This window comes from Engystomops pustulosus, chromosome 9 (genome assembly GCF_040894005.1).
Source record: "Engystomops pustulosus chromosome 9, aEngPut4.maternal, whole genome shotgun sequence".
Lineage (NCBI taxonomy): Eukaryota > Metazoa > Chordata > Amphibia > Anura > Leptodactylidae > Engystomops > Engystomops pustulosus.
In genome coordinates, this window is record NC_092419.1 from 93,323,114 (window position 1) to 93,351,033 (window position 27,920).

The 27,920-nt window shown below is 42.8% G+C and overlaps 1 protein-coding gene and 1 long non-coding RNA gene across 5 annotated transcripts in view; one reads left to right on the plus strand and one right to left on the minus strand.

The window, feature by feature from the left end:
- The window catches only part of GOLGA1 (golgin A1), a 37,968-nt gene extending 14,987 nt beyond the window's left edge, over positions 1-22,981 (minus strand). The window contains exons 1-17 of one of the 4 annotated variants that reach the window (XM_072123497.1): positions 22,805-22,981; positions 17,019-17,320; positions 16,267-16,357; positions 15,013-15,087; positions 12,593-12,690; positions 10,963-10,995; positions 10,340-10,468; positions 8,468-8,637; positions 7,573-7,684; positions 7,123-7,218; positions 5,571-5,696; positions 4,782-4,877; positions 4,331-4,426; positions 3,829-3,924; positions 3,575-3,727; positions 3,254-3,349; positions 1,617-1,706 (exon numbers count right to left, since the gene is read on the minus strand). In XM_072123497.1, the coding sequence (XP_071979598.1) occupies positions 1,617-1,706; positions 3,254-3,349; positions 3,575-3,727; positions 3,829-3,924; positions 4,331-4,426; positions 4,782-4,877; positions 5,571-5,696; positions 7,123-7,218; positions 7,573-7,684; positions 8,468-8,637; positions 10,340-10,468; positions 10,963-10,995; positions 12,593-12,690; positions 15,013-15,087; positions 16,267-16,357; positions 17,019-17,153 (1,692 nt within the window). In that variant the 5' untranslated portion in view covers positions 17,154-17,320; positions 22,805-22,981. Of the gene's footprint in view, positions 1-1,616; positions 1,707-3,253; positions 3,350-3,574; positions 3,728-3,828; positions 3,925-4,330; positions 4,427-4,781; positions 4,878-5,570; positions 5,697-7,122; positions 7,219-7,572; positions 7,685-8,467; positions 8,638-10,339; positions 10,469-10,962; positions 10,996-12,592; positions 12,691-15,012; positions 15,088-16,266; positions 16,358-17,018; positions 17,321-21,042; positions 21,176-22,767 lie in introns of those variants that run through there. The other 3 variants (XM_072123498.1, XM_072123499.1, XM_072123500.1) reach the window with 3 other exon arrangements.
- A 47-nt stretch (positions 22,982-23,028) lies between these two features.
- LOC140076791 (uncharacterized) lies at positions 23,029-27,362 on the plus strand. The gene is made up of 2 exons (XR_011849655.1): positions 23,029-23,137; positions 26,403-27,362. It is a non-coding gene; the product is annotated as an uncharacterized lncRNA (long non-coding RNA).
- The last annotated feature ends 558 nt before the right edge of the window (positions 27,363-27,920 follow it).

Genomic DNA, 27,920 nt, shown 5'->3' on the forward strand with positions numbered 1-27,920 from the left:
ATACAGCACAGTGAGGAGCTGTAGCCCTATATACAGCACAGTGAGGAGCTGTAGCCCTATATACAGCACAGTGAGGAGCTGTAGCCCTATATACAGCACAGTGAGGAGCTGTAGCCCTATATACAGCACAGTGAGGAGCTGTAGCCCTATATACAGCACAGTGAGGAGCTGTAGCCCTATATACAGCACAGTGAGGAGCTGTAGCCCTATATACAGCACAGTGAGGAGCTGTAGCCCTATATACAGCACCGTGAGGAGCTGTAGCCCTATATACAGCACCGTGAGGAGCTGTAGCCCTATATACAGCACAGTGAGGAGCTGTAGCCCTATATACAGCACAGTGAGGAGCTGTAGCCCTATATACAGCACAGTGAGGAGCTGTAGCCCTATATACAGCACAGTGAGTAGATGTAGCCCTATATACAGCACAGTGAGTAGATGTACCCTATATACAGCACAGTGAGTAGATGTACCCTATATACAGCACAGCGAGTAGCTGTAGCCCTATATACAACACAGCGAGTAGCTGTAGCCCTATATATACAGCACAGTGAGTAGCTGTAGCCCTATATACAGCACAGTGAGTAGATGTACCCTATATACAGCACAGTGAGTAGCTGTAGCCCTATATACAGCACAGCGAGTAGATGTACCCTATATACAGCACAGCGAGTAGCTGTAGCCCTATATACAGCACAGCGAGTAGCTGTAGCCCTATATACAGCACAGCGAGTAGCTGTAGCCCTATATACAGCACAGCGAGTAGCTGTAGCCCTATATACAGCACAGCGAGTAGCTGTGCTCTATATACAGCACAGTGAGTAGCTGTAGCTCTATATAAAGCACAGTGAGTAGCTGTAGCCCTATATACAGCACAGTGAGGAGCTGTAGCCCTATATACAGCACAGTGAGTAGATGTACCCCTATATACAGCACAGTGAGGAGCTGTAGCCCTATATACAGCACAGTGAGTAGATGTACCCCAGTGGGGCACACGTATCATAAGTCCGTCTTTTTCTTTCTTTTTTTTTTTTTTTTTAGACTTTTCTTGGCTTTCCTGCGGGTCAGATGGATCTGAACAGTCTTTCCTTATTGATACCTGTGGCGTTTGGTTGGTGGCAAATTTGCGAATTTTTAAAACAAAAGTTGCCAAAAGCCGCAAACACTTCCCCTAATTTCTACGCCCGGTCAGGAGCATTCATAGATTTGCGCAAAAATGAGCGATTTTATGGTTGAAAACTCTCTGGTCCTACATACTTATATTGGCACTTACATCATTTTTGTCCAGGCCCATTTTATTTTTCTTTAGATTTGTTGAAGCCGGGTTGAAAAGCAACATTTGCCTTTCATTTGTTCATTTTCATAGAAATCTAATTTATTTTTACTTTTGTCAGATTGAAGTTATTTCTGTGACCATCGTGGGTTTTTCTTTTATTAAATAAGGGGGACCAACAGTCTTATCCACATGTGTATATGTTCCGTATGTTCCGCACACACAATGTGATTTTCTATATGGTCTTGACCCAGCAAGTAACAGCACTGACCACATCTCATGCAGCCACAGTTAACATGATATATTGGATCTAATTTTTTTTAACCAATGTCTCGCCTCATACCTGCTGCTGGAGATCTTCTTTCTGCCTCCGGGTTTCCTCTAAAGCCTTGGCAATCTCCACACTCACAGTCTCTCTGCTACTCAGCTCCTCCTGCAAGCGGAACAGACGTTACGAGCAAGTAGAGTATATGTACAGCTAAGCCCCAAATAACAAAAATAAATTATGTCAAACCCGTTACCATGAAAATGCAAAGTAAACTACAGACAGCAATACACATAGAGCAGAGAAAAATGAACAGTGTCCTATCTGCAGGCAGCATGTTATAGAACAAGAGGAGATAAACACATTACACATAGTGTCCCATCTGCAGGCAGCATGTTATAGAGCAGGAGGAGCTGAGCAGATAGTACATAGTGTCCTATCTGCACACTGCATGTTATAGAGCAGGAGGAGCTGAGCAGATAGTACATAGTGTCCTATCTGCACACTGCATGTTATAGAGCAGGAGGAGCTGAGGAGATTGTACATAGTGTCCTATCTGCAGGCAGCATGTTATTAAGCATAAGAAGAATGTACATGGTGTCAAAACTGTAAGCACTGTTTGCACTGTAAACAGTAGCAGGTGTACGTGCCGATAGGCTTTCAGTTGTAGCCACCTGAGGGGCTATGTAAGACCCTCGGTTACCATGACAACTCACAATTACTGTAGTGAAAAGCCTGTGGTGAACATGCCCCCTGGCACTGACAGTGATGCGGTAGCTCCAACTGGATACGCCAGGCTAACTAACTGTACCCATACTATCACTACAATGTGCCTAAATGTCCAAAAGTGCCAACTAACTGCTAATTTTTATATATGGTAAATACTCGGGTATAAGCCGAGACCCAAATTTTACCACAAAATACTGGGATAACATATTTACACAAGTACAAGCCTAGTGTCATAAAAGCATTGGTCACAGCTTCCCCCAATAAAGTAATGCCCCCCTGCAGCCTCTCCCAATAATGTAATGCCCCCATGCAGCCTCCCCCAATAATGTAATGCCCCCCAGGCAGCCTCCCCCAATAATGTAATGCCCCCATGAAAAGTGCCCCAGTAACGAAATGCCCTGCAGCAGCCTCCCCAAGTAAAAAATGCCCTGCAGCCCCCTCCCCAGTAACGTAATGCCTAGCAGACTCCCCCAGTTAAGGAATGCCCCATACAGCCTCCCCCAGCAGTAAAATACCCCATGCAGACCCCCATAATGAAATGCCCTGCAGCCACTCGGTCCATTAAAAAAAATAAACTTATTTAAACAAAAATGAAATCACTCCCCTTTCGATGCTCCATGAAACTTCCTTTGCTTCTCCTCTTCAAGCATAATAGAGCGGGCAGAGACGCGTCCATGCACTCTGCCCGCCAGCGTACACTATGACGTGGTGGTGTCGCCACTGCCTACGTCATAGTGTGCACACATTTTCTGTACAGAAAAACTTACACGCGAGTATATACAGTATGTGGAAGGCGCGTCCAGTTAACCTTGAGAAGTTATAGTAACATCGATTCATCACAGGAATAAGTATTCTTTTTTTTAGATCCTTTGAACATCTTATCACACACTGATTCTGTAAGTGCTGCAATATGCTCCAGTGTACCCTGACTTCCGGGTGCCCACTATTACAGTAGTATGGGGGTGCCACGTGTGGTGGGCACTTACCTTCATCTTCTCCTGATCGGCTTCCAGTTTTTTCAGAGCAGTCTCCAGGTCTTTATTTCTTTCCTGTAGAGATGCATTTTCTTGCTCCAGCTGACTCTGTATACAAGTGAGGATGGAGAGAAAGCTTCACACATACATGCAATAATAGATGACTTTAATGCATATTGGGCATTGTGTGCACACTGAGTGGTCCCGTCTGTCGGCCTGATACATCAGCTATTTAAAGCAATAGTTCTGGGCAGCATTTACATTCTCCTGTGCCCCCTATGGAAGGAAGAAGGTAACTGGTTTTGTAGCCAATATAAGATGAAAGCCACTTACAATGTTGTGCTGTGCAGACGTCCTATCAATCTCCCGAGCGCTTTCCAGAGCGGAGACCTGGGCTTCTAGTCGCTCCACCTTATCCGCATGCTGCTGTCTCACGCTGTGTAGCTGATGGGTTAATTTATTCCTCTCTGACTTGAGCTCAGATTGCTAAGCAAGGAAACATAAAAGTCACATTCTAGTAATTATTTCATCACATTTCATCACTCTCCATTAAATTCTACGGCCCCTTCTCCTACAATAATACATACACATGTAGTGATTTGCTCCTCCCTCTGTTTGAGCTCCTCCTCTCGCGCTTGTAGCTGTTCTCGTATTGTCTGTAACGTCTGCTCTAGATTGCCGATCTGGAAAACAAAGCCAACATCAATTATTAAAATTTACCTGACATAGTACATAGTTCCTAATTAGGGCTGCGCAATTCATCTACTTTCACTGCGAATTATAGCCGAATCCAAAACTTTTAATCAGAATAAGGAGACATGCTTGGCTGGACCCCATCTTTATGTACAGCATGTCTGCCCCTGTAACCCATATTAAAGCTACCACGTGTCCACATTAGCCCCAGAGGTGTAACTTGGAATGGTCTGGCCATAACTTTTGGCTATAAGGTCCAATTTACTACTAGATACGGAGCTTGCGCATTACATACAGGATGAAAGCGAACAGAAAGATTCCTGATTTTCTAATATGAACAAAAGAGACAACTTCCTTCTATGACACAGCTACAGGGGGTGACTCAAAACCTCTCACCTTTAAGGAACTTTCATCTTTGAACTGGTTCAACTCGGTGTCCTTCTGCTGTAATAAATCCTGCATTTCTTGTAACCTGTTATTCAGTTTTGAGGTCTAAAAAAAGGAATTCAATAAATGCTCAGACATCTTCACAGATGAGAGAGATGTTGCATCTCTATGTCATGCTGCTGGCAAAGTTTTCCTCTGTATCATCATATATAACAAGATCATAAATGCATGAGCTACAATTCTAGCTATTATACAGTCCAGAGCTCTATTCACATTACTGCAGGATTTATATCCCAGATCCCCAATGAATAATATCCACTAAAATGCTGGAAATGTGTCTGCAGAATTATGAATTCAGCTCTGGATAAAATTACTCTTTGTAACTTGGAATCAGTATATAAAGCTCCTATCACATCTGTTTGTGGGAGGCAAAATACCTCCGTACGTATCACATATTTACCTGGGATTCCATCCGAGTCCTGGTCTCCGCATGTAGAGTCCTGGTCTCTGACAGCTGTTGTCTGGTCTCATCCAGTCGCACTTCTAGGGCAGCTTTCTGTAGATATTAAGGACAACTCAACCATATAAATAAGACTGTTGTACCCCAAGCCATTGTTTAACTATTAAGTATATTGTCCACGATGGAGGATCCACATCACCCTTGGACTCCTGTACATGATTTCAAGATATTAAAACTTTCTACAAGTCTAAAATAGTTTAAGTATGTTTATTTCTTCTGTTGTACTACTTATTATTTAGTAAATGCTTCATGCTGTGCTGACTGACACTATTTGAAGTGGAGATTTGCTTTGTCATTGATATGTGTAAAAGTCTACTTTCCATTGCTCATCGTCCGATTGTTAGATTTTTCAATAAACAGTTAAAAATGTATTTTTCTATATTAAAGATGTCAGCGATGAGATAACAGACATAGATTCTTTCCAGTGAGAGCAGGGAGACTATGTAACTCGCTGCCACATGATCTTCACGTAATAGGAAGTAGATTCCTGCGATGTTTATCTAGGGATGCAATACTTCTTCAGCTACTATGGAACAAATGCTATCAGCCTTATAGGGTATTTTCCTTTCTCTGAATCTGCACTGATGGATTATAGATCAGACTTGATGACCTGCGCTTTTATCAACCTTATTCCCCATCACAGTAAAAGCCTAGGTAATAATGTAGTCCAATGCCAAACTGGGGGCTTCCCCTGTGGACAGACTTGCTGCTAGTTGAATGTGTACTTACCTCCTTAAGAAGTTGTTGCAGACCTTCCTCCCCAGAGAAAGTTCCTTCGAGTGTTTTCTCCAGTGATCGGACTTTCTCTTGCAAGCGTATAATTAAGGCATCTTTTTCCTGTCCTTCTACTGCCATCTAGTGGAACATGGGGTTATCAGTACCAGAAAGAGTAATATACCAGAAGAGATTCACAAGTCACAATATACCTTTTTCTTTTGTCCCAAAACCTGGTGTGCATGCTGTCCACCAGATGTATTAGATGTAACATGTGGTTAAAAACATAGGCTTAGATAGGCAGGGGCATTTTTTTAAGAATGTGTGCCAAAAGGAGTAAAGATGGAAGGACTAAATGCATCACATGACCCACTTTGATGAATTTGTTATTTATGGCATCATTCCTTACTTATGCTAATAAGCCTAAAAGGCTAACAAGGTGGTTCCCAGAGCCCCTCCGTGCTGTAGCATCATAGGCTGTTACACTGTTGCCATCCCCATTTCCTCAGCAGGGGGTAGTGCTCTTTTGCACATTGTAACAACCTGTGAATCTGAAACACAGAGGCACCCCGGGAACTGCCCCAGTAGCCCCCATGCTCATTAGCATAATCTTAATAGTTGATTTTGGAAGGAAGCAGGCCATGGATAACAAATAATAGAATGATTACCACAGCCACAGTGTTTATCATGAAGGGTTTTGATGGTAGATTCCCTTAAAGGAAATCAACCACGTAAAAAACTAATTAAAAAACCCTCCACATACTCACCTTTGCTCCTCTTCATCTTGATCACCTAGAAAAGAAAGTTATAATTAGCAGCACAGAGCACAGGGAGAAGATGTCCGGTGCTCCGGGCTGCTAATAATGCACATCCTCATCACCTCCCCCATGCTGGGACATCTTGTACCTGTGCTCCATGCTGCTAATTATAACTTTCTTTTCTAAGTGATCCTGGCGTGCCTAGACAAGCGCCGGGATCAACATCTAGAGGAGTGGAGGCAAGTATTCACAGAATTTATTAAAGGAAACCTACCATTTAGAATGGTAGGGGTAAGCTGTAAGTACCGAGCACCAGCTCAAGGTGAGCTGGTGCCGGAGCTTACTTTTGTTAGTGTTATAAACCGCGGTTTTAACACTTTTTAAACTTTAGAGCAGGAGAAGCTTCGGCGCTGCGCGCAACCGTGCGCGCGCAACATCTCCGCTATTTCCTATGTAGGCGCGCGCACAATCGTGCGCATGCAGCGCCAAAGCCTGTTCTGGTCTAGAGTTTAAAAAGTGTTAAAACCGCGATTTATAACACTAACAAAAGTAAGTACCGGCACCAGCTCACCCTGAGCTAGTGCTCGGTACTTACAGCTTACACCGACCATTCTAAGTGGTAGGTTTCCTTTAAGTGGTTGATTTCCTTTAAGGCCTATACAAACCATGTTTCCCACACTGTGCACTGGGCTTCAATGTACTAAAAAAGTGAAAATAGGATGTAAATGTGTAACCACACACGGGTGTTCAAGACACAGATCACCGTATAGCTAAAACATTTATTTGTAACATACATATTGGATTCTTACCTTAGATTTTAGCTGTTCGTGCTGCAGCTTTAGAGTTTCATATTCATCCTGGATCTCATTCAGTCTCTTCTCGCTGCTGGACGCAGCAGACTGAGCCTGTACGGAGGCAATAGAAATATAGTAAGAGCTCATTTAAATCGCTATCCCACTGGAGACAATTATTCTGTGGATATGGGGAAGTCCAAACAAAACAAATCCTTTACAGGGGTTTTTCCCACAAATGGTATTTATGGCATTTCCACAGAATATGATAAATACTGGTTCTACCTCTGGGATCTGCACCTATCTAAAATATAGGGGACCCCTGACCCGGAGATGGGCACACATTAATAGTCTATTTGCTTGGCCATTTGTGGAGCTCTTATAGACTTGGATGGAGACGGGGCTGCAAAATAGAGGTCAGCAAACCTTTTCTCTTAAGTCAGCAGCATGCTGGTGCACCTTACTGACCTTCTGCAAGTCCAAGGACAGCCGCTGGATGAAGTCTTGGAGTTCTTGCAGTCTCTGCTCCAGCTCTGTAATCTTCTTCTCTGCCGCTTCCTGGGATGCTGCCAGCGCTGCCCTGTAGAACCAGAACACAATGCAGGGTAACTAGAGGTGTGCAATACACACTACAAAGTAGTATCTGGCTTCACAGAATTCATTTCATCAAATATATGGGTCCCTTTATAGGTTAAGTGTAGTCCAGAATTTCTTTTTCTATTAAACTCATATTACATGGGCAGGGGTCTAACAGCTGGTACCAAATGTCAATCACCTATTTCATGAGTGATTTGGTTCCTTCACAGTTTTCAAAGAATAATGCCATGCACTATGTAGTGGTGTTGCGTGGTACTGCACTTGAAGCCCGTTCATTTAAAGGAACACTCCAATTACAGCTGATTCATTGAATTATACCTGGTGTAGGACCTGAGGGAAGGAGCATGACTCTGGATTTTAGCAAAGGTTTAGGAATTCAATAAAAAAAAATTGTTCCTCTAAATGAGACGGAGCTAGAAACAGACCATGTGGAATGGGAAGAGGAAGCAGTATTTAATGGAGGGCTGTGCCCGCTTTGGGGTGCGTTCATACATTCAGTTTTTCAGATGCAGTTCTCAAAGCCAAAGGCAGGTGTAGGTCATAATTTGTGAGAACATAACATTAAGAGAAGCTGCTCCACCTCTTTTTTTCATTCCGTTTGTGATCTGGACATCAAAAACTGCATCTGAAAAAATTGAACATATGAACGCACCCTCGAACCGTAGAAAAGTGGGGATGCCAGGTGTCAGACCCCTGCCATTCTGATATGGATTACCTATCCTAAGGATGAGAGATTCAAAAAAAAATCTGACTTTGAGATGCTCACCTCTGCTCAGCGAGCTTGGAGTTTTCTTCCTGAAGTTTCTGAAGATCTTCCTGGAGTTTATCAGAGAGGCGCTGGCTGTCTTGCAGCTCTGCCTGAGACGTCTCTGCTTCTCTTTGTTTTACCTCTAAGTCTTTTTCAGCTTTACTCAGCAATTGTTCTTTCTTTAACAACTTTCAATTTTATCCCAAAAAGAAAAAAAAAAAAAAAAAATCAATTAGACCGAGTGTAAAGCCTGTGCTATAATGGGAGGCGGGGAACATAAGACCAGTGTGATACCAATGCAATAATCCAGGATTAAAGTGCAGTAAAATTTGGAAGCATCACTCTTAAAGGGGTTGTCCGAGTTAAAAAAAAAAAATATATATGTGGCCGGGAGCGGGGTTACTAAAACAATAAAGCTGTACTTACCTCCCGGTGCCCTCCCGTATCCAGCGCTGCTGTCGCTCCGGTCCGGGGGCCATGTAAACAAACATGGCCGCCGGAGCAGCGCTGCATTCAGCTTCCGGCCGGATGCGACAACCTTCCGGTCCCCATACACAATGCTGTGTATAGGGACGGATAGGCGTACCCGGCCACGGCCGGCCGGAAGCTGAGTCCAGCGCTGCTCCGGCGGCCATGTTTGTTTACATGGCCCCCGGACCGGAGCGACAGCAGCGCTGGATACGGGAGGGCACCGGGAGGTAAGTACAGCTTTATTGTTTTAGTAACCCCGCTCCCGGCCACAGATTTTTTTTTTTTTAAACTCGGACAACCCCTTTAAATGAATTGCCTGTGCACTGCCTGATGAGCTCTGAACTTGCAGGTCCACAAGCTGGAGAATGCAAATCTGAATATGGGAAACTTGTATACATCATAGTTCAATATAAACCATCTTAAAAGGTTGGCCCACAGCTTCACTACTAATGACCTACTTCTAAATCACAAATATGTGATCATCAAAGTGTAAGATATTCTATTGGAACTAAACAGCTCTATGCAGTGTGGAATGTCCTTCAATCTTAGGGTGATGTCACACATGGTGTTTTTAGGCCATTTTTGGTCCGTTTTTAGTTAGTGCGTTTTCAGATTGTAAAAAACGCATGCGTTTTTTTCCGGTTTTCCAAATTTGCACATCCGTTTTTGTTCGGTATTCCGAATTTGCCCAATTAAAAACGGACAAAAACGCATGCGCTTTTTAGGATCTGAAAACACACTAACTAAAAATGGCCCAAAACCGACCTAAAAACGCCATGTGTGACATCACCCTTAGTCTCAAATCGCCTGTAGTACCTTTTCTGGCCACAACACATTGTACAGAAATTTGGCCCCAACAAACAGATTGATTAATTATTAAAGGGGTTTACCACTTTCAGCAAATAAATTATATTGTTTTTCTAAGGAAACGTTATGCAATTTTCCAAAATACTTTCTGTATCAATTCCCAGTGGTTTTCTAGATCTCTGCTTGCTGTCCTTCTATGGAAAGCTTCTATGTTTACTTCCAGTGGATAGAAATCTGTCCAAGGTCTTAAGATGGACATGCAGGTGCACAAGCCATTCATATCTCATGGCTCTGATTACTATCTGTAATACTAACAGCTTGTGCACCTGCATGTCCATCACAAAACCATGGACAGATTTCTATCCACTGAAAGTAAACATAGAAGGACAGCAAGCAGAGATCTAGAAAATCGAGCGGAATTAATACAGAAAGAATATTGGAAAATTGCGTAACATTTCATTGCTCAAACAATATCAATTATTTGCTGAAATTTGACAACTCCATTAATATTCATGGAAAACCCCTGTAAGGGGGGTTCACAAACATAACACAGGCATCTCCTTAGTGGCGCTGGACCAGCATTCTGAAGAATCGTGTGTTCCATGTTCTCACCATGTGTTTGATTTTTGCCATTTCTTGCTGCTGAAAAACTTCCAACTCATCAAGATCTTCTCTTTTTTGGAACAGAGACAAACTCTTCTGCTTCATATCTTCCAACTGCTCGGAAAGTTTTTTCTTTTCCTTAAAGTAAAAACAAAATGTAACGATACGAAATCCATCTATGAAAGGATAGATCATGAAAATCAGATTAAAGGTGGTCCGACATAAGACACCCCCACCGATCAGATGCTTGAAGCAATGAACAGCTGCATATCTATCCCATAAGGCTGAACTGCAATATCAAGCACAACCACTATACAAATACAGCGCTGTGCTTGGCAAGCAGCTTTCAACCACATGATGCTGGTATCAAATAATCACTGATCTGATATGTCTACTCGAAGCACAGTCAATCAATAACTCCATACTGGAAACCCTAAATGTTATTCTACATCTGGGGGATAAGCAGAAGGATCAGATATCAAAGAACTTTGCTCAGATTTTTGTTGTTTAACCTTTTTTTGGCTGTGACTTTGGAGGAGGGTTTTTAATTAACAACCAGTAACAGGGTTGTTGGGGTGTTGTGTGGCCTTTATTTTAGGGTCCCTTCAATGTTTTGATTGACTTTTTCTTACCTCTTCCAGATTTGACAGCTTCACCAACCATTCCTAAAATACAAAAATATATTCAGAGCAATTGATATAAATGTGTACATAATCACAACCTTCTCCATAATAGGAAGAGCTCACGAGTGGTCATAGTTTCCATTCTAATTATGCTACACAGTATGGTGTGCACTGCAAGATGGAAAACACTGAGAAACTGAGCAGATTGGGATTATATATACATCATATACATACACACATAGATCATTGTTTTGGGAGAACCAATAAAGAATAACTTATAGCTCCTCCTGCTCTATAACATGCTGCCTGCAGATAGGACACCATGTACAATCTGCTCAGTTCCTCCTGCTCTATAACATTCTGAATGCAGATAGGACACTATGTACAATCTGCACAGCTCCTCCAGCTCTATAACATGCTGTCTGCAGATAGGACACTATGTACAATCTGGTCAGCTCTTGCTACTCTATAACATGCTGCCTGCAGATTACACTGCCTTTTTATGCTGACTGGTTCGCTTTAAGTAAATGTGGATGTACTGCAGTTCCTGTTTCTCTGACACATAACATGCTTTCTCAGGTACATGTGATACATCCGTATGAGGCAAACTAATGAGATGACACGGCTGTTTGCCAAAATGTCACAGCGAAATGTTGTATTTAGTATTAAACACCCTAATCTCTTAAATAAATCATCTACCGGTACTTACCAAGCTAGCCTCCTGTATACATCTTATAGGCATCCAATAATGGGACAGACTTCATTAAAGACCTGATGGGTTTGTGTCTACAACCCCATACTGCAAATTGCAGCAGATCTGAACCTCCTATACACTTGTCAGTATAAATTAAAAAATGTGATGACTCCCTAAAACTAAACAACCCATGAACAGAATAAGAAGAAATCTATATGCATATATTGAGGTTACATCCCTGGGAATGGTTCTGTTCACACTGTTGGATCTGGTTGACTTATAAGGGCTGAAGGGGTTGTCCATGTTCAGCAAATAATTGAGAAGATTTGTGCAATGAAAAGTACTAAGATTTTCCAATATACTTTCTGTATCAATTCCTCACCGTTTTCTGATCTATTCTGCTGTCATTCATCAGGAATGTGATGTCACACAGGTGCCCGGCTCGTTATATCCCTGGTCATGTGATGTCACACAGGTGGACAGCTCGTTATATCCCTGGTCATGTGATGTCACACAGGTGGACAGCTCGTTATATCCCTGGTCATGTGATGTCACACAGGTGGACAGCTCGTTATATCCCTGGTCATGTGATGTCACACAGGTGCAAGGCTCGTTATATCCCAGGCCATGTGATGTCACAGAGGTGCACAGATCGTTATATCCCTGGTCATGTGATGTCACACAGGGGCACAGCTCGTTATATCCCTGGTCATGTGATGTCACACAGGTGCACGGCTCGTTATATCCCTGGTCATGTGATGTTACACACATTGTGTAACTTTTCATAACACAAACAAAATCAAATATTTGCTGAAAGTGGAAAACTTTAAAAGTTACAGAAAACCACATAATACTAGCCAGACAATAGGAAACATGACAGAGTCTAGGGGTAATGTGAACAGAGTCAAATACAAGTGCAACAATCAATTGATCCTTATCCATTACCTGGTCTTTCTTCTCAATACTAAGCGCACACTCTTCCGCCATCTTGGCTCGGCTCGCCTGGTACATCTCATTTTGCTCTTGTAACTTTCTCATAGATGCTGGGACAGAAGCAGCAAGTCACTAATAAGGTCCACGGTGTACACCGCTCAGAGGCAGATTGTAAATTGTAGCAAGAAAGTAAATAGGGGACAGCTTCCTGGAGTGTTATAATGGTCAGTAAATAATCACTACAATTTAAACAAACTTTGCACAAATCAATAGTACAAGAGGAGATAAGAAACTTTGTATTGTATCTTCGCATAAAAAAAAAAAACGTTTGTCTTCTTTGATCTAGTGTTTTCCTCCTCCCTCTTCCTCCAAAACTTTAAAATATTAGCTGAATCGGATTGCATACAAGTCTCTGGAGAGATGATGGGTGAACAGGAGCTGAGCAGGAAAGAAGACACACAAAAACAGTTTGCTGGAGCTAAATAGGAAGTTACTAGCTCACCCCAGGTGCTTTATTCAGCAAAGGGCTGGTATGCTTTTTTGTGAAATAGGGTTATGTCCACGGGAGACAGAATATCAGCCAGTCTCCAGTGCGAAGGGTAATTTTGCAAAAAAGTACACGCACTGGACTACTGTTTTATGCAAAGTTAGTAACCGTAGGTACGCTTACAGACTAGTCACCATGATATTTATTCAATGCACATATCCAGACATGATTATTGGGTTTCATTACTTTTGATATCTCATGCAAGTTGTGAATTTATAGTAAAATTAAGTCAGATTACATGATGACAGTAAATACACTCTGAACGTGCTTTGTGTCTGAGGTTATTGAGCAGAAAAGTTCCTCAGTTGCTGTAATTCCCTCCATTTAGGGCAGGACAGCAAAGGGGAGGATGTGCCTGCTGTAGCACAATACAGAGCACTGGAGGCAGATCAGCATTCTGCAGATGATTCAGTGGACATGAATGGTCAGACATGGCTTCCTCTTATGGCTGCTCTGCTTTCAGAGCAGAGCCTTGTTAACTTCAATAAAGAGGAGCTGCAATGCCAGATAACACCCATGATCTGATGTGGGGCTATCACTGGGAGAATACAGCCAAGTTTTTCTAATTCTGGAGAACCCGCTTCAAAGGGGTTACTCCAAATTGTATCATGCTACCCTATCCACAGAACTGCGGATGAGAGCGTCTGATTGATCAGGGCCTGACCCCAGGACTCCCATTATTTATAGAGCAGGGGATCCCATTCCTCCATACCGTTGGAGGTTGAGCCTGTATCCTGTGTGCCAGTAAACGTCTACAGGCAGCCACTCCACCAATTTGGAGGAATGAGACCCACGTTATCCTGATTAGTGAAGATGCGAGGGGCTGGAAAACCTGTGCTTAAGGAATAACAAAACGAGAGCCAATCCCTTTAACAGTTGCTGATCTGTGTAAAGACCACTTTATATCTTAGACTACATAGGGATTAGGTATTATGGAATGATTGGTACTTGTTCTGTGCATCTAAACACAACTGGTTTTGGGCTTACAAAAAACTGATGTCATAACGGAGATGGAAACAGGTCCCCAAAGTAACCAGTCACCACCTGCTTTTATTTATAGGAGTGGTTGACTTTGTAAATTAGAAGCAGTAAAACATGTCCGCTATCTTCTAAAAACAACGCAACCGCAGTCTGTGTGAATGGTTGTTTTTGGAAGGTGAAAGCCAAGTTTTACAACCATTTTGGGAAAAATGTTATTAGATATCCACAGGATAAGTCTAAACTTGATAATAAACGGGGATCCAACCACTTAGACCTGAACCAATGCTGATCACATCTCCCCCGTGTGAGTATGGAGATATAATAAGGTACTTCATTCATTCTCTATGGGACTGGAGTCCAGCACTCAGACCCCCCAGGCAGTTCCAAAGAGAATGTGCAATGTGCACATGTAAGTTGCTCCATTCTCAAGAAACCTATGTCTTAGGATCAGCCTCAAAAGAATGGACCACCCACACAAGATATGAAAATTACCAATGCCATGGATCAGAGACAATTGATGATTAATACATATCAGCTTTCCTTCATGGTCAGTGGACTTTACTTACAGAAGATACCCAAGGTTTAAAAGTAACCTAAGTATAGGAGATGCCTTTTAAACGCGAGTCAACTCCTTTAAGTTACAGCCCATGGACAAAGAGAGAAATGAAGGATTTCTACACCATGTACCATTCACCTCCAATGGAAATGTCCATACATTGGATAAGGGTAAGAAACGTCTCTGCTCTTCTCCAATGTAGGTTCTCACATACAAAATCAACCTGGGAGATCTTTCAGTAACCACAACCTGACAACAGGTTTGTGTAGAACACAGTTCAGAATAATGAATGACAGCGGTCTGAGACAGGACAGGGTTAAAGGATAACGGGTCTAGGTGAATACGTACAATCCTGGTGCTTTTCTAAAGCAAGCTCAAGTTTTTCTTTCATCCTCTGTAGGTTTCGGACCTGTTCTGCGTAATCTTTGTAGGTGAAGTAGACAAAGCAGGATGGAAATGTGAGGAGAGGACAAAGTGGGGGAAGGCAAGAAGTGACCAATACAAGACGAAACAGAAAGGAGGGGGGAAAAAAATAAAGAAAAAGAAACAAAAATATAAAAAAAAACATGAGTGGGAGAAGGGCAGGGATAGTCAAACTTCTAACAGTAATTTACTATTGGGAGGTACTAAAAAGGACCAGACATTTAAAGGGAAACTTTCAACAATTGTATTAAGAACATACAGTCTTTATATACAGTATGGGATACAACAGAACTGAATACAAATGTACAAGCTATAGGATAACGAATAGGAAGCACCGTGAAGTGCACGACAAAGAAGATTAAAGATTTCCCTTCACTAGTCTCACATGTCATAGGTCATACTAGTGGGGATCTGGGGAGTCACAACCTATTTATACAGAGGAGGATTTGTTGACATTCATAGTCTCCCTGTAAGATGAAAACGTATGCCCTGTGCATCTGCTACGTCCATATTCAGACATAAAGGAAATAAGGATCATATGCCGCATATATTTCCCAAACTGAACATTGTGGAAGAAGCAGGACTTGCAGTATAATTGTCATCAAAAATGATGTGAGTCGCTGCTTACCTGCGGGACTGCTGAAAACATGATTACAATACGGGCCAGCAGTCCCATGGCAAGGAAGATTCCTTACATCGTGGGTGACTATAATGCTGAGGTCTCTGCACAGCGTCCAGCTTAGAAAATAAAGCTAAAGAAATAATCCAGTGGGTTCACCCTCTATCAGTAGAGAACACGTCCTTACAAATAAAAAAAGAAATATGCGATCGTCTCCAAAGCTACTTCTACTTGGTTCCGTCTTCTGCTAGAATTTTTTTGGGTCTGTTATTAATTAATCGCTTCAGTTCTATTCCATTTATGTACCTAAAAGAGGTGACATTTTGCATCAATACTAAATTGATGCAGCTTTACCATAATAAATTCCGCCTAGAACTTAACCACCTGGACACAGATGACCGTGTTGATGGAAGATGACTAGAAGGATAATATTGTAGGGGTCTGTACACAATTTGGCCACTGTTAAGGATCCATAAGCCTACCCATGACCGTATGCTAATAGGAATTCATTGCGCATATGCCAGGCCAATAGGCACTGATGCTTTATTGCAGTACACTACCTGATAATTTGGCTTCCAGTCTGCGGATCTGATCATTCCTCCTGGATATCTGAGAAGGCAAATCATCTCGGGAGCTGCTGCCATCTGAGGCCTGGAATGCAAGAATTAAACAGGAGACAATATGTAAGATAATCCATAAAAAAAAGTGCTGAAACACTTGGTCATGGTCAGTCCCTGAATCACAGATTGGGCTCTGGACAGATTTCACAGGCCAAACACTGGGACTCCATGCATCAGAGTAATATATGATACAAGGAGTCCATTCTTTCGCATGGTTCATATATATAATTGAGCAATTCTGTGGGGAGGAAAAGACTCCTAATATTATATAAAAACTCTAACGTATGAAATTCTATCCTCTACACTGTGGTCTGTCCATGAAAGTCCACATTATGGGAGACTCCGCTATTACACATCACTAGGGGGGGGGATTTTGCTGGTACTTCAGTTCTCATATTACCTCTATATGTGTTGTCTAAAGTAAAATCTGACTTTTTATGCAACGCAAATTACCACATCATCTTAAGGTAGTTTCCAGATAACATATATACACATGTAAGGCAACATATCAATTTGGGCGAAGAGCTGTCCGTCTCCATTCAAGTCTATGGGAGCTCGGGTTTTCCCACAACTCCAGCAGTTTCCTATGAATACGGTGTAAATGTAAACTACAGGGACGTAGCACCATATGAGTTTATTGCTTTATCTTGCACAAAGGTGGCCATAAAGGGTTAATATCACCTGTCACTCACAAAGTCATCTCCAGAATCAGCCCCAACAGATGTGATGGACTCTTTGCTGATAGAACGTGGGATACGAGCAGCGCCCCCAGGCCGCGGAGCTATGGCCGCCTCCTCCGCCAGTTTCTTCTTAAGTTTGGTGAACATCGCCCCCTCTCTATGGCTATCGATTCCCAATTGAGAAGGAAAGAGTCAAAGATGAGGAGCACTCAGGCTGTACAAGGAGCTCTGCAAGATCTTCACAATTCCCTGCAGGTCCCTTAGATCTCAGTATCCACCATCACTCCCATTCTGCAGCTGGAGAGCGATCTATCCTGCAAAGGCAGAAAGCAAAAGTCAAAGACTAAAAAGCAGCTGAAGGAGACATATACACAAAGTGTGCGCTATAAAGAGTAACAGAAGGGAACGCTACAGATCCACATGACACATACACCAGTATACAGGTACTAGATGCTCTAGGACCATTCATGCTGGAGGTGACCTGTGGCTCTTAACCTAACAACTCAAAGGGTGAAAGCAAAGAAAGATTACGGCTGTATGGTAAAAATAACGGAAAATAGAACCTCTATAAGATCTGCCGCGTATAGAGGTACAGCTGGGGCCTCGTAGGAGCACTGTTTAGGGCACATACATATTTTACTTCCAGGTATTTTAGAGGAACATGCTGTAAGAATTACCACCAAGCTATTATACATAAGAGTATGTAGAGATGCAATGGTGTATCTGTATGGAACAGAACAGTTATCTTTCCTATACAGCAAAACTATTTGTAATACTTCATACCAGCCACAGTCAGGTGTATAGTGGAGTATGGCAAGTCATCCCAATGACCACTAATGACCTCTCAAAACCCTCCCATGATGGAGCGACACCTACAAAAGCCACTGCATAAAATGCAGGCCATTTATGCATCCATTTCCAGGAGGAATAACATAGGAAAGATACATTGAAATAAAATCTACTTTATTCAGCAGGATTAGCAGAAAAAGTCACCTCCCAGATAAAGAGTTTAAAGTGAACCTGCCATGCAAATGAACCCACCCAAAATAAATAATTAAAAGCTATAAGTAAAAAGCATCACCCTTATCCCTAAATGGTTCCTGTCCATGGCTGCAATTTTACAAAAATCAGTTTGTAAACTTATAATGTAATGTATATGTAACCATCACGCTTAGGCCATCACATGTATATGTAACCATTACGCTTAGGCCATCACATGTATATGTAACCATCACGCTTAGGCCATCACATGTATATGTAACCATCACGCTTAGGCCATCACATGTATATGTAACCATCACGCTTAGGCCATCACATGTATATGTAACCATCACGCTTAGGCCATCACATGTATATGTAACCATCACGCTTAGGCCATCACATGTATATGTAACCATCACATTAGATTAGTCTGATCATGGATGGGCCGGGGGCTGATCACTGGGCCGGGGGCTGATCACTGGGCCGGGGGCTGATCACTGGGCCGGGGGCTGATCACTGGGCCGGGGGCTGATCACTGGGCCGGGGGCTGATCACTGGGCCGGGGGCTGATCACTGGGCCGGGGGCTGATCACTTACACTGATGCACAGAATTCTTCAGTCCATGGAGCGTCAGTGATCACGGACTAATGTGAAACCGACCCGAGTCCATTGGGGTCCTGCATATTCAGTGATTACTGCATTACCCTGTCTCCTTATTCCTGATTGACAGGTCTTACTGCAACAGAACATGCTGCTATGTGGAACATCGAGTGAGAGCTCCATGACATCATTGGCCACTTCATGTCACGTGAGCAGGGTGATGTCATCTAAGCTCCGACTACATTTGCAGTCTTCCCCATGTTTGTATCTGATCACAGGAAATAACAGCAGCCTCCATAAATGCATGAGGAGTAGTAGGCTGCTTTTATTTCATGTGATCAGACACATACATGGGATACACACTGCAAATGTAACTGGGCAGAGGATTCTGGTCATATGATATTTTAAGAAGAGGCATGGGAGATGGAGATTAATAGAAAGAGGTTGTCGGACGAGCAAGACACTCACCCTCTGATGCCAGGTTGTAATATAAAGTTGATTTATGGGGATGTAAGGGAAACAAAATTTAGCTAAAAGAAGGGTGTCAGTTAGTTAATAGGTTCCTATGGGAACCTGTGAAAATGTGGTGACAGGTTCCCTTTAACTCATTTATAACATTTATTCCTATCCGTTGAATAGATGATAAATGTATCTCCTCCCCCCTGCCCGATCCCCACCACTGGAACTTGTGGGTTTTCTGTAAACGGATCTGTAAGTCTCATAGCATTCCTGCACTACATGAGAACGGTAAGCGAGTTGTGGTCCGGGGTCTCTGGTCTTTGCTGTCGGACCCCTGAGATCATACATTCCTCCCCATTCACAAAGTTATCAATCGCAATTGCTGACACCAGATTCTTCATGAAGCAGCAGATGGGTGTGGGCTCTGGGTGTCAGACCTCTGCTGTTCCCAATACCCTGACAATGATGGCTCTAGAATGGTGGGGGCTGCAGTGGGAATTCCAGTGGTGACAGAACAAGTGGAACAATCTCTATTAAATAATACAGACAGCTTGGGTTGGTGAAAGTGGTAAAAGGTAATCACTGAGGAGTGACCATTGCAGCCTGGGACTATAGTAAAGCATCCAGAGAGCTTCACTAAAGGTCACAGTGGGCAGAGGGGTCCGTCTGTAACTAGGGGTCGTCTGCAAGTCTGGTGTCCTTAAGTAGGGGACCGCCTGTACTGTGAAAGTGAGTGTAACAGGTCAGACCTTTGCCCTGATCAGCTGCCTGCTCTGTTTCTCAGGCATGGTCCCGTACATTTTATAGCGGATGAGTCTGGTACTGCGGCTAAAGCTGAATGTATGGTGCTATTTGTGATAATCTAATTATAAGAGGCCCTGGGAATCAGATACTAAGAATTGATCCTCTGAAAAGGTCATGGATATAAGAGTACCAGTAATGATTTCTTTATGAATTCTGAGGTCAATATGAATGTAATCCTAGACAACTCCTGAAGGTTGGGGGAATGTCTTCTATAAAAGACTGGGAGTAGTTTATATTCTAATTTTATGCTTAGCTCCTTTGTCACTGAGGGTCACAGGTGCCTGAATGTCCACGTCCATTTTTGCCTTTCTTTTCTATTTTTTCATGAGACCATCGAAATCCATCATGATAAACCAGGGACATTACTCATAGGTCCTGTTACCATGACTGTGGTAATCTCCTTATATTTGTTATCCATGGGGTCCTTTCTTCTAATATCCACTTTTAAAATTATGCTAATGAGCCTGAAGGACTCTGAGGTAGTTACCAGAGCTCCTCCGTGCAGCAGATTCACTGGCTGTTACAATGAGCAGAACATGTCTCACCCAACCCACTGCTCTCTCCCTCCTCCATCTGTATCTAGCAGCAGCAAAACATAAAAGGGGGAGACCTGCTCTGCTCACTGCAGCAGCCTGTGAAGCTGCAGCACGGAGGGGCTCTGGAGACACTCCCCAGAGCCCATCTGACTCAATAGCATAATTACAAAAAAATGGAGGAAAATCTATACACAATGGGGCGGACACCGAATTACACAACTGTTTGGGTACGCACTTTCTTTATTATTTTATATTACATTGTAGGTTCAGTTCTGACTTATATTATACAGAAAGTGTATGCTCGGGGTAGAGCCCCCTGCTGTTTATTTAGATCACTTTTCAAATTGATGGTATATGTGGGTCTTAGCAATATTATACAATTTTGTAATGACATTTATAGTTACTGTGTCCTCTGGAGCGTCTATTTTGTGTGGTTAATCTTGATTTTATTGTCATTTTAATATACTTTTCAATAAAAAGATGTGTTTTACTTGATTTTGTGTATGGATTTTCCTCCATTATTTGTCATTTTGTATTAGTGTATATATACTTGTCATTTTTACCATTATTATTATTAATGGTAAAATAATAAGCGGTAAACTTGTATAAACCTTTACTAAAATATGTTATAAATATATAGAGTTTCAATCCCTCACCATTTTCCAGCTTCAGAGACAGAGGGTGCATGTACTTTTGAAGAGTATCTTCTGCAGTTCCTTATGCTTTCTGCCTTGAGATGATAGTCTAGAGGAGGGCTCACTTCAAACATATCTCCTGAACTGTGGCACCTAGAAGCACAATTCTGGTGCCCTATTAAAGAGGAGAATATTCCTTTTAATATAATATCAGGATTGTGCTTCTAGGTGAATCTCTTAAAGTTGCAGTCGGAAATTTAAATATGCATTTAAAAATCATAGTATTTACTGTAACTTGTGGATATTTGATATGATATTAAAGGGGAAATTCTTCATGTTAATAGGTCACCGAAATTGTGTTTGTAGGGGCCACGGTTCAGGATAAAACTATTTACAATGTGGCACTTTCATAATGTGTACCTATGTGCAAAGGGACATATATAGCCGTATGGCAATCATGAAGGGGTTAAACTGAAGGCACGGACCCCAGCAAATGCCACAACATCACAGTCCAAGAAATAATAAAGGACAGCGACTAAAAGCTGCAACACAAGCAGATCGCTCATCACAAGGGAGGAAACCAGATACACAGAGGTGGATGAGGAGTCAGTTACACCCAGCGCGGATGATGCAGGCGAGTTACCAGGATGACAATCACCTAATGACTTAAAGGGGTTGTTCTCACACTACAATCACAAGAACAGATGCGCCAAAGAATGCATGCTCATTCTGCAGTTACATTCAATAATATGGGTGTATGGGACAACCCCTTTAAAATTCCCAAACTAACTGATCAGAGCGTTATCCTCTGAAAAGGATGATGGTACAACCCCTTTAAAGGAGACCTCTCAAGACTATTTCAAAAGTAAAGCATGAAGTTAGTAAGAGGAGGTGATCAGTTCAGTGACTTGAGGGTCAGTCGAGGATATCCAGCGAGTTCACTTTTAATCAGTTTTTTTTTCCCCGGATCACACATGGACACATTCATTCCAATGGACCCATAACCATGAATGATCCGTGTGGAGAGTGTAGTAGGGCCTATCCCTGCCTGGGTCTGCGGATGGACCTTCCCATAGCAGCCTACATGGACGTGAGAAATACTGGTGGGTGTCTCCCGCACATGGTCAGTATTTTCGGACCAGCTGCTCAGTAACACAATAATGTGACACTCCAAGAGGTTAGGACCCACTACTCCCATCATTGCCTTCAGGTATATCCTGCAAAAACTCTTCCTCTATTACCCGAAGGATAGAACAAGAGACTGATGGCAGCGACACCTCCAAACAGCCCTATACGTCCTGTAGTGGTGATAAATAATACAGAATTCACATGAATGAGCTGCAGTACCATTCACAGCCACTAAACTATGCATGGCGCTGTTCCCCAGAAAGCTGGGTGACAACAAACCACCGGGAGACTACATACAACTTTATAATAGTATATAACTCATCAGCAGGACATGAATCACTAGATTATAAAACTATCAGGGGCCAGGGAAAGCTGGGTGACAACTCCTAGAGTGGGGGCCATACTGCTAGCAGACAGCTTTCTCAGAAACTGATCTCATACATAGATGTATAACATCAAGGAGAAGACAATAACATCCCTGCTTCTTCTAGGGAAGGGACATGGCGACATATGCCGCAGTCAGTGTGAACACAGCCCTAATGTCTGAGTACAGAAAGAGCCTGACAGATAATACACTGCCGCACCGTCACTAGGGGACGCTACAGTCGCATAACGCACCCGCCTGCCGTGATATGACATAACACTGTCTACTTGCCGGGTCTACGGTCTCCGTCTCTCCTCTGCTCTCCGGGAGATGTGGCCGATGACGTCACTCCGGCGCCTGGGTCAGGTGAGGCGAACCCTCATTGGTTAGACGAGGAGGAGGCGGGGAGGTCACGAGAGGAGAGAGTTTGGAAACTGATAGGCTGACGCGTGCTCGTGACGTCATGACTCCTCCTCCCCCACAGACATGCGCAGTTTAGGAGCAATAAGGTATGACGGGATATGTAGTCCCATACAAGGTGACTCGTATGGAAATAGCCAGTTGTGCGGGTTTGTTGTTAGAACATGGACGGATCTCTCTCTAGTTTCTCCATGGTCAGAGTAGGTAGGTTACCCTACACCCAATGCATGTAGTGCACCCCAGTCACGATGGGGGAGATGTGGGAATAGTGATTCAGATAAAAATGGGTTTAAAAAAATGTAATAATTCCATACAAGGTGATACAAATCCCATTTGGGCTTTCACATACTTATAGAAAGACACTGGACAACACCTATGGCATAAAGTGTCTGCAATGTGTTATTCTTGGGTAAAGTCATTTCTAATAATACATGAGCAAGTCCAAAATCATGCAATATTTTACCAGGCAACACGAATGTCATTGATCCACCTGTGGACCAATCACAGCTTGACCCAGGCTTTCCACCAATCAGGTATCACCAGTTATACAGGAGAAACTGCGAGAAAAAGAGCGGGAAAAACACCACAGAAATGTACATGAAGCCGTCCATTACCAAACCCAACTCAGAACTGACAGAAAATCAGATGTATACGGGGATTGTGTATCCCCTTCAATATTAAAGGGGTTTTTCCCACGAAGAAAAGTTAGGTCCTATTCACGGGATAAGGCCTAATTTGCTGATCAATGGGGGTCTCGGTGCTGAAACCCCCACACATGACGTAAACAAGGCGGACACTTTCTCGCTCCCTCAGGCTAATGGAGCAGATGGCCGCGCATGAACGTTCTGCTCCATTAATATCTATTGAGCTGACGGAGATCGGTGAGCGCATCGCTTGGCAATTTCCATCAGCTCCATACAAATTAATGGAGCAGAACAGTCAGGCGTGGCCGTCTGCTCCATTAGGGTGATGCCACACATGGCATTTGAACCGGTTTTTGGTCCGTTATTAAGCAGTCTATCCAAAAACGAATACAGTTTTTGAAAACGCATTCGTTTTTGACCAGTTTTAATTAAGATAATTGGTAAAACCTGTCAAAACCGAATGCGTTTTTTAACGGACTGCTTAAAAACGGACCAAAAACGGGTTCAAAACGCCATGTGTGGCATCACCCTTAGGCTACATGCACACTGCAGTTGCCCGCCATACCGTAGCATGGCGGGCACACGGCAGCACACGGGGAGAGGAGAAGGTGAGTGCTTCTCACCCCCGCCCCTCTCCATAGGAACATATGGTGCACGGACATGTCCTACCATTTCCCAGGCACAAACATATATATGACATGTCCTATCTTTTCCCGGCCTAAGGAGCGGTACGGTGCTGTGAGCCCATAGGAGTGTATGGGAGACGTACAGTATATAGGCCGTATATACGTCCCCCGTACATGTTTGTGAATGTAGCCTTAGCCTGACTGAGCTACGTGGGACCCCATTGGACCCCTTGTTTTCGTGATCTGTGGTGGTTTCAGCAATAAGACCCCCACTGATCAGCATGTTAGGCCTTATCCCGTGGTTAGGGCCTAACTTTTCTTCATGGCAAAACCCCTTTACAACACGGTCTATTTTTTCACATAAGGGTCACTATAAGTGTTTATAACTTTGGAAACAATTTAACATATCTAAGCGATTCTGAGATTGTTTTCTCGTGACACACTGTACTTCATGTTAGTTGAAAAATTTGGGTGACATGTTTTGTGTTTATTTATGAAAAAAAGCCATTTGTTGAAAAATTCTTTTCAAAATTCAGAATTTTCTAATTTCCAAAATAACTTGATAACTAACATTTACCGAATGTCTGATTTACGTCGACATGGTTTTTTTATGCGTCCTCAAATTTTTGTAAGATGTTATGAAGCTGAGAACTTCATTAAAAAACCCACAAAATCAGACTTTTAAGGGACGTGCTCAGATTTCACGTCATTTTGAGAGGTCTAAATAATAGTTAAACCCCATAAATTACCCCACTATAGATACTACACCCCTCAACGTATGTAAAACAACTTTTATGAAGTCTGTTAACCCTTTAATTGTTTCACAGGGATTAAACTGAAATCAATGTGCAATTTTGAAACTTACATTTTTTTGGGCTAAATTAATGTATTTGTATTCTTAGTGGATAAAATACCAAAACCCTCCACAAGGTTTGATACCCAACTTCTCCTGAGTCTGCCAATACCCCGTATGCGGTGGTAACCTGCTGTATGTGCACACGCCAGGGCATTGAAGGAAAGGTGCGCCATTCACAGCAGATTTGCATTGTCACTTTTGAATGGTTATATAATCTTTATTTTACATTTTTTTTGGCAATTTGGATATATAAGGGCTTATTTTCTGCAAGATAAGATGCACTTTAAAGGGAACCTGTCACCAGGGACCTCATTTTCACTGAAGACAGATGGTCTTCCAGATCTTCACTGAAGACATGGTAAAAGCCCATGATACCTGCAGTGCAAAAATGCTTCTCTGCCTTTTCTAAGCATTTGCATTACAATATAATTGTGTGTTATAACTAGTCCCAGAGGCTGGGCTTTGGTTTGGATGCATTTCAAAAAACAACATGTGACTTGTTTGAGCTACAGACTGCCTCCATCTTTGTCCTCCTGTACAGCTTCTCCCTCCCCAACTGATGTTAGGCTGTGACCTCTAAGAAGGAGGAGGAGCTGTACAGGAGCACAAAGGTGGGGGCCATGCTGCCTGGATCGCACGGCCAGAACTGACATGCTGAGTTCCCTCCCGGTGTGCACCGTTCTGGCCGTGCGATCCCGGCAGCATGCATTCTGAGTTCATCGCATCACACTCGCAAGTGTCGTGGAACGGGCCTTACACTCCTCCCTGACTATAAGCAACCAATTAACATCTCACTTCAAAGTTGATTTTCTGAATGATGCCACCACGCTGGGCCATTAAAAGTTAACACAATCTAGAAGCTGTTCAGCTGCTTGACAAAATACTAGTAATGGTTTATTTGGCCAATTTATGATGACAGTTACCCTTTAAGCATGACCGTGGCGTGTAAGGGGTTAACACACACAATTGAAGACATCTTAAATCCTGGGTGTTAGACAGGAGTGTAATCTGTGATATACAGCTGACACCCGCTGCTTCTGGTACCATCCCCGCTTATGAGGCAGTGCCAGAAGTACCATCCCACGTGGACATACTATTATGTCTGGGTGCGAGAAGGGGTTTATGTATGATGGGGGTAAAAGTATGATGTCTTAGACAGCTTGGTGGGCTGTCTAGATTTTGGAAAAAAAATTTCCCCTCCTTCAACATCAGATCTTACCTCACAAATTACTGATGATTTCTAGGACCCTTGCAGCGTGTAAGAGATGTAATGCTCCAGTTCTGCATTTAAACTTTCACTGAAGGTTCTGATTGAAAAACTTTTTTTTCTTCCATACTTGAAGAGAAGCCGGACGTCTCCATCTACTGCAACATCCATAAATGAGGTGTCCAGCGTGACCCGGGACCATGAAGAACCAGAGTCCTGCCTCATCTGCTTGGAGCAGTATAAACCAGAGGAGAACATCTCATATCTGTACTGCCCGCATGTATTCCACACATCATGTATTACCACCGGGATGACGGCAGCAGATACCTGTCCCTTCTGCAGGGCTCAGCTATCAGTCCCGGCCTCGTTTAGGAATTATCGCCATCTACGTCATCTCTAGTTCTACCATCAACTCTCAAATCCCCTTCTGGTGCATGTGGAGGATGCCTGGAAGATTCTCTGCTTCCTTTAAAGACACTTGTAATAATTTCCTGCCTATAATAATAATATAAATCTATAGATATATTGTGATATTATGGTAAGATGGTATCTTAGGCTCCATTATGATGTCTCAACTTTTATAGGACAAATGTTCCATTTCTATTCTGAAAGTCACTTGCCACGGAGAAGCAATGTAGAAAGCGGCTCTTCATCAGCATTTTATTAAATAAACTTTGTTTTCTTTTGACGCTAGATATGACTAGATTGAACATTGCTCCTCAAATAGAAGCGTCCCAGGACCTCCAAGCTCACAGGGCAGAGAATGTCTTTTCAGACTGATTTACCTACCGTCAGAAATGAGCAGATAATGGCGACTGAGAGGAAGATATCCAACACATGAATGTACAAGCTATCATTTTAAAGAGACCTTACAGATTTTGTTTATTTCTCCATTGCCATTTGCATCTATATCTTATCTCTCTCCCTTTGTTTATTCTACATTTTATATTCCCCCCTCATATCTCTCTCCTCTATCTATAAGAGAGCTGCCATGTCTGTTCACATGGTCAGAGGCAGTGATGTCACCCCTGTTACCCCTCCCCTCTCCTCCCCCTGCTCATGTCTGTGTGTAATGTATAGTAAAGTATTGCTGGTATCTGTGCTGCATCTGCTGACATGCTGCATCCTCCTAATATACAGGTGAGAGACACAGACATCAGCTACACAAGTACCTGACATGTTCTGCTGTAACATGGTTGCAGCCTGGAGCTGTTCTATCTCTCCTATACACACACACACACAGACTGCACGGGATGTGGCCAGCAGCAAGCACATGGAAACATTACACCATTATACATCACATCATTATACAGGCTGTCAGTCATGCACTGGGGGTGTGGCTATGCCTACCACTCATGAATAAGGTGGACAGCTTGAATATGCTAATGACTCATTGGACATTTCACAGGTCATTTGCATACAGCTTTAGGACCTCATTGCTTAGGGTTACAGGCATGTAGAGGGACAATGAAGGGATAGAGGCAATGCTCTCTAATGGCAGTGTATGAAAATATATTTAGATTAGGGGGGTTATTTTGCATGACGGGTTCTCTTTAAAGTCACAATTATTAGTGACTGACAACAATCTGAAGGTGACATGAACATTGCCCCTAACATAGAAGCACTCCAGAACATCGCAGCCCTCGACACCGGA